This window comes from Schistocerca americana, chromosome 9 (genome assembly GCF_021461395.2).
Source record: "Schistocerca americana isolate TAMUIC-IGC-003095 chromosome 9, iqSchAmer2.1, whole genome shotgun sequence".
NCBI lineage: Eukaryota > Metazoa > Arthropoda > Insecta > Orthoptera > Acrididae > Schistocerca > Schistocerca americana.
In genome coordinates, this window is record NC_060127.1 from 49,534,890 (window position 1) to 49,546,281 (window position 11,392).

General features: G+C 38.4%; 1 protein-coding gene across 2 annotated transcripts in view; it reads left to right on the forward strand.

Moving 5' to 3' along the window:
• The window catches only part of LOC124551056, an 80,142-nt gene extending 68,964 nt beyond the window's left edge, over positions 1-11,178 (forward strand). For both annotated transcript variants that reach the window (XM_047125931.1, XM_047125932.1), the window contains 2 exons: positions 3,982-4,206; positions 8,144-11,178. In XM_047125931.1, the coding sequence (XP_046981887.1) occupies positions 3,982-4,206; positions 8,144-8,235 (317 nt within the window). In that variant the 3' untranslated portion in view covers positions 8,236-11,178. The remainder of the gene's footprint in view (positions 1-3,981; positions 4,207-8,143) is intronic.
• The last annotated feature ends 214 nt before the right edge of the window (positions 11,179-11,392 follow it).

Here is an 11,392-nt window from a genome sequence, read left to right on the forward strand (position 1 = left end):
CGGAGACGTGTTTGGAGGCAACCCAATCACACTGAACGCCTTAGACATAATGCCCAGTGAGTGCAGCAAGGTGCAGGTTCCCCACTGTTTTGGGTTGGCATTATGTGAGCCTGATGTATGCCACTGATGGTCATGGAAGGTACTGTAATGGCTGTATGATACATGAATGCCATCATCCGACCGATAGTGCAACCATATTGGCAGCATATTGACGAGGCATTCGTCTTCATGGACGGCAATTGACGTTTCCATTGTACGCATCTTGTGAATGACTTCCTTCAGGATGACAATATCACTTGACTAGAGTGGCCAGCATGTTTTACAGACATGAACCCTATTGAACATGCCTGGAATGGATTGAAAAGGGCTGTTTACGGACAACATTACCCAAAAAGGGCTGTTTATGGGTGACGTGAACTACCAACTACTCTGAGGGATCTATGCCGAATTGCTGTTGAGGAGCGGGACAATCTGGACCAACCCGCCTTGATGAACTTGTGGATAGTATGCCATGACGAATACAGGAATGCATCAGTGCAAGAGGACGTGCTACTGGGTATTAGAGATATCAGCGTGTACAGCAATCTGGACCACCACCTCTGAAGATCTCATTGTATGGTGGTACAACATGCAATGTGTGGATTTCGTGAGCAATATAAAGGACGGAAATGATGTTTGTGTTGATCTCTATTCCAATTTTCTGTAGAGTTTCCGGAACTCTCGGAACAAAGGTGATGCAAAGCTTTTTTTTAATTGTGTGTAATGACTAATGTCCCCTCACAGCTAGCTAAGGTGGAAGATGACAACTGTCACTGTGGAAGGCTAGAGCACAGTGTGACATATTGAGGTGCAATGCAAACTGAGTCCCGATGCGATATACTGAGGTACTAAGGATGAGAGACTGAGACAGCTCTGTCGTCGGGAGCAGACTGTATGCACGCTGCACAGGGAGTGTTATCATTGTGAAGCCTACCTAGGGAGTAAAATTACATCAGATGTAGGAGTAAACTGCAAGCTGAATCTACCAGACAAAGACTGGAAGACCTTATAAAGACAGTTGTTAGGAGTATGCTGCCGTGTGGAAGCGAAACTTTGGTACTCGGAGAAGCAGAATAATGCAAAATAGTAGCTTTTGAGATGAAGTGCTACTGCAAACTGCTTAATATTGCCTGGGTAGGTGAGGTGTCAGATGAAGAGCAGCTCCACAGAGTGGAGGCAGAGAAGCGGCGTGTTTGGAAGCTTTTCCAACACAGAAGGGACATGTGGGCCAGCCATCTGCTGAGACATGATGGTGTCATTGAATGTATTATTGAAGGGACAGGAGAAGGGAACAACACAAGAGGCAGACTGAGTCTGGAATACATCAACCAAATCGTCAAGACAGGAAAACAGAAGATAGAAAAGCATGTTGAGCTGCTGCTAACCAACCCAACGGTTAAAGGCTTAAAAATGAGAACATAACAGAGTGCAGATGAATGCGATGCTTAACATATTTGCAATTGAAACTCGCTAGTAGACTATTTATGTTTTACTTTTATTTAATTCAATATTTATTGAGAAATAAAGAAATGAACAAATATTGAATCATCGTTTCTTAATAAAATTAACATTTTTATTTTAAATTACTATTTGCATAAAAGTATGAGTAATCGCAATAAATTAAATTTTGGTACACAAATGTGAAATATTAAATAGAAATGAAAATACTTATTTATTATATATAAAAACAAAGATGAGGTGACTTGCCGAACGAAAGCGGTGGCAGGTCGATAGACACACAAACAAACACAAACATACACACAAAATTCAAGCTTTCGCAACAAACTGTTGCCTCATCAGGAAAGAGGGAAGGAGAGGGGAAGACGAAAGGAAATGGGTTTTAAGGGAGAGGGTAAGGAGTCATTCCAATCCCGGGAGCGGAAAGACTTATCTTAGGGGGGGGGGGGGGGGGGGGGGAAGTCTTTCCGCTCCCGGGATTGGAATGACTCCTTACCCTCTCCCTTAAAACCCATTTCCTTTCGTCTTCCCCTCTCCTTCCCTCTTTCCTGATGAGGCAACAGTTTGTTGCGAAAGCTTGAATTTTGTGTGTATGTTTGTGTTTGTTTGTGTGTCTATCGACCTGCCAGCGCTTTCGTTCGGTAAGTCACCTCATCTTTGTTTTTATATATAATTTTTCCCACGTGGAATGTTTCCTTCTATTATATTGATATCATTAATTTGAATCCAACAAATACTTATTTATTTTTAGAGATAAAACAGATAATTGACTTAAATAATTTTTATCGTTTTACAAAAAGCATTTCACATGTCTATCAAATTTTAATATGTTTTCATATGACGACCAGTAATTAAAAACAAAAAGATGTTATCTATTTCAAGAAACTATCATTCATTGTTTGTTTATTTATGTTTTTGATAACAAACATGGATTTTAAATCAAAGGAAAAAAAAAAGAAGTTGCTACTGGTGAGATTTGAAGCATCAGCTTAACAGTTACAAATCTGTTACACTACACAGACAGGTACCGATGAATCTAGAAATGTCTAGTAGTTAATATTTTCAGGTTCAGCTACTGAGAAAAATTTTGCGTCCAGAAAATCAGCCATTTAAGCCACAATTTACTGGCATATTTGTGTTTCACATATCTTAAAGGGTAGAGCACGCCAACTGAAAAAGACCGAGGTTTATTTTTTAGAATTATTTTAGTTGTGTGATAGATTACAAATTTAACAATAATGATGACACAAAGTATAATGAACTTTGTGAGAAAAAAGGTGCTGCATGAGTTCTTGAGCAATTTCAAACATAATTGACTTTTGCTTGAAAATGTCTGATGCATTGTGGCGCACAGCGAAGTATGTTGCAGTCAGGCCAATATCAGCTTGTTTCTTAGCTCCTTGCTTTGCCAGTAGATAGCTTCATCTTATCCAAAATAAAAATCTTGGAAACTTTTATTGGATGTTGCTTCATCAAAAACTAAATCATAATTACAGTAGCGGTGTCTCCAGCAACAGTATTAGCAATGAGAAATTGTAGCAGACTACAGCCTTCCTGAATATAAATATACTTCAGGCTGTTCCCATTGAGATATTTCTTCCTCCAGTCCAGAATCATTGAGTTCTTACTCTGGAGCTTCCAAAATTTTGTACACAACAAATCTGATACATTTGTAGCAGAATTAAAGCAAATGGATGTACCTAACTAAATAGATGCACGAATCTCATTACAAAGAAAGCACACTGTGTGTCAGTCATTTACGAAGATGTCGCATTAGAGTTTCCTGCTGATTCTTTCAAAGTAAGTTCATAAATGGACAACACAAGGCAGCACCTGTCAAGGGACAGGTAGTAGTAAGTCCATACATTGTTCTCATATGAAATCAATCCAGTTTTCAAGCAATAGGTTTCTCAAGCAGTTGGGTGAGATATACTCAGATGTATTCCTTTGAATGCAGTGTTGCGGCCTGGCTGCTTCTTCACAAAGGTTTTAATGGTGCTTGGAAATCTTCAAATATAATTTTTTTTTCAAGTTTTTTGCAAAATTTCATTGCATTACTTTAGGACATTGATGTCCAGGCATCGCCCTCTAAATCCTGAAAGTATGAACAAAATTGAAGAGTCGCATCTCTAAGCCATTCTTGTAAGAGCAAATCAGAAAAAGAAGGGGGAAAACAAGAAAAATGGAGAGATGGTGGGGGCGGGAGAAGGGGGTAGATGAAGATAAAAAGAGGAAGAGGTATTGAGTGGATAATCATCAGTAAAAAAGGGAAAGGGGAGGCATGTTGACAGAGACTGAATCTAGGAGAGTGGTGGGCTGCAAGGGATTGTTGGAGAGGAATACCCAGTCTCCAGAGTTCAGAAAAGCTAAGTTAAGCATTACATTAAAGTTGTTCTTTAACCTCCTTGTGTGTTGTGTGATTATCTTTATACTTTCTAGGTTTTGTTTTCCAGTCCCACATTAGTGTGTTTCTGTGTTCGGCAGGGAACAGAGTCACACTGACTGTGGAAGCGACAGCAGTGGTCACCTCCTCTGACGGAAGCCAGCTGTGTTCGACGGCACACCTGCAGAGTGCAGGGGGAGTGACCTCGGCGTCTGCGGTGGGTAGTGCGGCAGACGCGTCACGGCAGCTTGTCGGTAGCCAGAAGCGGAAGGCCCGCAAACAGAGCATCACAAGGCTCGACTCTGACAATGTGCGCATACTCAGGGGTGAGTAGTCAGGCGCACTTCACACTTCTGCACTTATATGTTACAAGGGCTATAGAAAATGCAGACTAATATCCTTAAGGTTAGGTTGCTGCAGAATTCTTGAGCATATTCTAAGTTTGTATGTAATAAATTTTGTTCAGAAAGAATAGCTTTTATCCACAAATCAACACAGATTTAGAAAGCATCGTGATGGCAAAACTCTCTCTGCCCTTTTTCAAATGATATACTGTGAACCGTGAATGAAGGGCGACAGGCAGATTCCATATTTGTAGATTTCCATTCAGCAATTGACACGGTGTCACACCGAAGATTGTTAAAGGAGGTCAGAGCAGACAGATGAGCCTCCTAGAATGTGACTGGCTCGAAGACTTCTAAAGTAGTATGTTGTCCTCGATGGCGAGCATTCGTCAGGGATAATGATATCGCCAGGGGTGTCCCAGGGAAATATGATAGACTGCAATGAAATTTTCAGCCTGCAACAGTGTGTGTGCCAATACGAAACCTCCCGGCAGACTAAAACTGTCTCCCGGACAGGGACTTGAACTCGGGAACTTTACACTTCGTGAGCCGAGTTTGAAATGCAGTCTGGCACATGATTTTAACCTGCCAAGAAGTTTCATATCAGCACACACTCCGCTGCAGAGTGAAAATTTCTGGAAACACCCCCAAGCTGTTGCTAAACCGTGTTTCCGCAATATTCTTTCTTCCAGGAATGCTAGTCTTGCAAGTTTCGCAGGAGAGCTCCTGTGAAGTTTGGAAGGTGGAAGATGATGATCTAGTGGAAGTGAAGCTGTTAGGAGGGATTGTAAGTTGTGCTTGGGTAGCTCAGTTGGTAGAGCAATTGCTCGCAGATGCAATAGCCCGGGTTAGAGTCCTTGTCCATTACACAGTTTTAATCTGCCAAGAAGTTACATGATAGAACTATTTTTGTTCTCTATATACATAGATGATATGATGGACAAGATAAGCAGAAATCTGCAACAGTTTGCTGATAATGGTGTAGTGTATGGGAAAGTATCATCTTCAAGTGTCTGTAGCATGATACAGAATGACTTGGATAGAATTTCTATTTGGTGTGATGAATATCAACTTGCTCTAAATGTGGGAGGAAGTAAGTTAATGCATATGGACAGGAAAAATAATTGTGCAGTGTTAGATTACAGTATTAGCGGATTTGATCCCATGAGAATAGGAGGTTTATTTGGTCGACACCATGGATCCCCACGCGGTGTAATGCTTAATTATTCAGGCTGGTCACCCAGTATCCCTGAAGTTCCATTAATGTTCCCATGTGCCAGACACCCATCAGTGCAAATCACATCACACATTGGGTAGGATATCTTGGTAATGTGGGAAGGACTGTGGGAGTAGATTTGCGAGAGATGGGGCATTTTGGGACGTTTTTAGTGTGTTTCATCCTCTGAGGCATATCCGGCATGGGGGACCCTGTCAGTAGCTGTACTAGAATCAGTGTAGCCCTCAGTTTTATGCAAACGCACAAGCCTCTCTGCCTGAATGATCAGTACATTGACAAGTTGGTGTCCCCTGAAGAGATATAACCTGTTACTATGTTTAACTTTTTACTGATTCCTAATCCACTGTCATTGCTTCTGTTCAATAGGGTACTTGATAATGGTCTAATATTGAAATAGTGCAATTGTACAATGAATAAAGAAAAAAATGACGGCTGCAGGTGGCATTAATCATCTGCACAATTCATTGCAGTTGCGGCCCTAGTTTCAATGAAGATTATTATGCTTGCATCATTCTCCACTAGAGTGGAGGGGACATTGGTTTCGGAAAATGTGATCCCAGTATTTCCACAAGTGATTGGAAGATGAGCCCAACCCAAACCAGAGCACATATCCACATTGTTGTGGCAGCGAAAAGCTGTTACTGCTGGTTTGGTTCTAGCTGTGAATGGTTGATTTTTCCAAGTGTTGGAGCTAAGGCTAATATTGTTGTTGATAGTGCAGACGAATCTGAGGAAAGTATACTAGGTGTGTTCCGAAAGTATCAGGAATTTTTTGGTTTTTGGAAGTAATTTCATTTATTAATCTACATTAATGTTATCTCCTTCAAAGTAGTCCCCGTTAAATGTTATACACTTATGCCAGTAGTTCTTCCAATCTTTGAAACACTTCCGGAACTCTGTCTTTGGGACAGCACTTAGCTCTTTCAGTGATGTGCTTTTAACTGAACTATGCTTGTAAAATGATTGCCCTTTAAGGTTCTCTTTATTACTGGAAACAGAAAGAATCTGCAAGGGGCCATATCTGGTGAATATGCAGGCCTTAGCATAATTATAATCTTGTTTTTCACCAAAATTTCACAAACGAGCAATGAAGTGTGAACAGATTCACATGGCACAAATTTTGCTGTCACATGTTTCATACACAAAACATCCACAAAGATTTCATGGCATGAGCCAAGTGATGGGCCAACATCATCAGCAACTTCTTTAATTGAGATTTGGTGCTCATTCATTATCATTTCTTTCACTTTTTCCATATTTTTATCGGTTGTTGTTGTGCTACGGTGTCCATTACACTTGTTACATTCAACGTCTTCATATCCATCTTGGAAACTTGGAAACTCCTCGTAAACCCTTGTTTTACTCATAGCGGACTCACCAAAAGCAATATTCAACATTTCTAACAAAAAATTACATGTTGTTCAATCTTTAGAGCAAAATTCTCTGAACCATTTTTAAAACAAACCAATAATTGCCACTTGTAAGCAAACACATGTAACCACCTTGACGACTGACAGCAGGCTAAACATCCAATATGACTATCAGTGTATTGATATGTTTCTGACAGAACACAACAACAAGAAATCATATGAATTGGGCTAATACAACTCATGAAATTACAAAATTCCTATTTTCTTAACACTACTTGTGTATGAGAGGTATAAATTACAGAATAAAGTGTTGCACTGTAGCTGAAAGGAATGTATTTCTACCTCTGGGAAAGTGATTGCTACAGAGAATTCTTGATGCGGCTCAATAAAGAAAGTGAACAGTTTATGTAGCTCTGTATGTTGAACAAAATACGAATGACATGGCAACAATGCTATGGTCTGATAATACGCATCTCAACTGGAAAGTTGGGGGGGGGGGGGGGTGGAGGTGGAGGGGGGTGGGGGGTGGGGGAACAGACTACCCGAATATAGGTGGAAACAACTGAAAGAAACATGATTCACCCTCATTTACATGCTCATATGTGTAAACATTTTGTTTTAATATTTTAATGTTGTTGTTATTAAAATCAAAGACATTTGTGGGACATCGAAGTGTGGGTAAGAGCAAGTTATATGGACAGTGAGGGGGAATAACTGAAAAAAAAAAAAAAAAAAAAAAAAAACATACACAAAATTCAACCTTTCGCAACCCACGGTTGCTTCATCAGGAAGGAGGGACGGAGAGGGAAAGACGAAAGGATGTGGGTTTTAAGGGAGAGGGTAAGGAGTCATTCCAATCCCGGGAGCGGAAAGACTTGTTTTCCCCCTAAGATAAGTCTTTCCGCTCCCGGGATTGGAATGACTCCTTACCCTCTCCCTTAAAACCCACATCCTTTCGTCTTTTCCTTCCCTTCCCTCCTTCCTGATGAAGCAACCGTGGGTTGCGAAAGCTTGAATTTTGTGTGTGTGTTTGTTAGTGTCTGTATCAATATACCAACGCTTTCATTTGGTAAGTTACAGGAAATGTAAAATTACTTTTCCCAAAAATTTAACCTTTTATAAGTAGGAAAATAAATTTTCTTTTGTAACCTGAGTGTACATCGATACATGTTCTATTTCTTTTGTTGTAGTGATGAGTGGCTTATCTCCAACATAGCAGCTACCTATTGCTCATGAACATGTACTGTTTTCTAAATTTGTGCTTTAAAGTTTCAATGATGACTTGCAGTTTTGGTTTTCTAATTCTTTGCAGATACGGCAGTGGTTGAACCAGCCGTCCTCAGCAATATTGCGCTGTCTTCGTTGGCCACAATTGCTGTCACAGGAAGCAAGCTAGTGAAATAGTAAGTAGTACCTGCTGGGAGAAGATTTTGTGAGAAGTTTGAGGAGAGTTTGGGCTGTGCAAATACTGGTGCTAGTGTCTGTAGCTGTATGAAGATGGTACGTGGATTAATGAATGTATCAGGAATGTGAAATGTTTTAGGATAATTTGTAGTTTGAACAGGCTAGAATTTGCAGATGTGATTTGCCATGTCTACAATATTCATTCGTTGCTTTATTCGTTCCATTGTAAAACTGAGTGTACAGTTTTATCTCTGTGCAGCACTGCTGCCCCCAATGAAATGTTTTAGTAAAATTATTTGCAGAGATTATATTTCCTGAAATTGCACTGTATGTTTTTTATTATTATATGGAAAGTAAATCATATATAACAGTGTGGAGCTAAGTCACCAGATTTTGTTCCTTTTATTAAGCTATTTATTTAATATCATTTGAGACCTGATTAAAGAAGCTTAGATTGAATTATGTATATGTTTATATTTTCCAGTGATTTAATAGTTATTCACACTGGAACCAGTGTGTATTCTTTAGATAATTCATCTTAAAAGCCTGGTTTCATTGTTATCATTTCTTTGTAACGTGCCCAGTGTGATGATGGACTGAAAGAATTTAATGTATGGAAAGTTTTAATGTATTTGACAGTATGGTCCACTTCTGTGTGATGTTTGTTGTTGAGTAGTGTATTTGTTTAGTGTGTTAGTAAGATCGATGTCGGCAAGTGTTTCTAATTGTGTTAGTTGGAGTCTTGCTGTTTATGCTCGCAGCACATATCATCTGTTTTCTGCAACCTGTGTCTTGAAGTAACGGTTATTAGTGTCACTTTTTTGTATACATTATCGATGCTGAATGGATAGTAGTTTCTGCAACAGTGTGTGTAATCCCAGAGTAGGTGTGTTTGCTATTCCAGTTCTGTTCAGATAGATAGTTTATTCAATTAGTAAAGACTGCAGGAATTACATGAGTCACTATTATAATCTTGTAATTGGCATTTAATAACATAACATTAGTGTACAAGATTTGCACTTGTACAGCTATTCCAAAAGTGAAAGGGGTGGAAAATAACAAAATAAATGTGCTGTTTGTATTTTTGGAGCGAAGGTATTCAACATTAGAGCCCTAACTCTTCAAAAGTGGTAATTATCACGCTACCAAATAAAGTCCTTTGCAGATTTTGTGCTGTCTTTTGTAAATTTGTAAATTCAGTAGCAGCTGCAGAATTAGAGATGATGTATTTCTAGTTCAGCCAGTGCTAACCACACTAACAAGATCTGTTTTATAACAGGGTTTTTTGTGCTGTGATCCTAAATTATGCAGTGGAGTGTTATAAAGGCAACAAAACTGCATACATACCCATTTTATTTGTAAAAACTGAAAAGTGTTGGGAAGACAGGAGATAATGTTCTAAAAGTGTCCTTATGAAATTACCACAAATGGAAAAAGTTTTCACAATGAATGACAGTTTTAAAATGTTCTTTGTAAGTGTAAAATGATGTCTAATGACAGAAAAAAATCTGATTCTAACTGCACTTCCTCAAGATTGTCCAGTGGCAGTTACTGTGGCCTTTTTTGTGAATTAGTCTGACTTTTCTGTTTTGTTAGTGCTGTCTGTGAAATATGCATATGTATTCCTTCCTGTCATTCTCAAGGACAGATGATATGTCTGCAATCAAACTAGAGTTGGAAATTCTGAGCTATGCTGAAGAAGCTTTCCAGTTATCTTTTAAGAGCAGCTTATTGATTTGCCTGACATATATACTAAACCCTGCAGTAGCTTACGAATGTATGTGTAAGTACAAATTATTAGTTCCTGGATGTTGTATAATGTCTGCAGAATGGATATTTATGAAGTGAAATAGTTGTAGTGTGTATTTTGATTGTATTTCTGTGGAGATATACAAATAATGAAAAAAATAAGTGTTCTGTTGAAAATTGTATTTCCTGGAATCAGGCTGGGGATATCTTCTTCAATTGGTGCTACACTATAGTCAAAACAAATACACTTGAGATCAGAAACCAGATTCTTTAAAGGAAAAAGTGTATGTATATATAAAACATATTTTTTTGTTTCTTCCATCTGTATATTTTGTACTTGAGATAATTTTTTGGATGGTGCTTTTGTAACTTATCTGATAATAATTATTATAATTTTACCATCATCATCATTGTTGTAGCCCATAGATGTTGTTAGCAGGGTCCCACTTGCATTTAAAAAGATTAACTATTGAGGTTTATCTTGTTGTAATTCACTTTAACTGTTTATTTTTTTACTTCATCCTCACTATATGTTCATGAGAAGTGGAAGCAGATCATCATGTAGTTAAACTCCACTCAAGCCTATGAGACAGTTGAAAGTTATAATGAATTGTAAATACACAGTCATAATTTCTCCTGTATGGGAGGCTATGTTTGGCAATAGTTCTTTTAACCTAAAATGTGGGACCTGCACATTTTGTTTATTTTATAAAAATGTTTATGCTGACCGTACTGTTTACACATGTATATGATATTTGAGATTTTCTCTCTGTGTGTGTGTGTGTGTGTGTGTGTGTGTGTGTGTGTGTGTGTGAGTGTGAGAGAGAGAGAGAGAGAGAGAGAGAGAATTATAATCACTCTTTTGAGATACCAGTATTAATGTTAGACGTGTTTGTGTACTTGTTGTGTGGTCATAACTTGTATAAAACCAGAGATTTCATGGAAGAAACCTTTTTAAAGTTTTTTTCAGTACAAGTTGTTCTTCAGAAGGTAGTGCAATGCTAAAAGATTGAGCATATTTTTCTGTGACGGAAATGGAAGCTTTACGAAGCTGTGAAATATGAATAGTAGTCACATCTTTCTTGTAAACTCAATCAGATCCAGAAGCTGCACATGTTTGTGTGTCACAGCCAAGACTGCTTTTGTAACACTGTTAAGTTCGTGCACTATGCCATATAAAATTTGTTACTTTAAGTTTTGTTTCTTGTTTGTTATTTTACTTCCTTTCCCTTCACCTGCTTTATTTTCCTCTTCCTTAATACACTATCTTTAAACTGTAAGTTTAGATCATTGTAAAATAAAGTTCATGAAATGTTGCCTTTCAGTAAACTGTTTTTGGAAACTGATTATTTTAAATGAACTTCATGAAAAGTGTGAATGAAAAGATCTTATCACAACTTCATTAAGA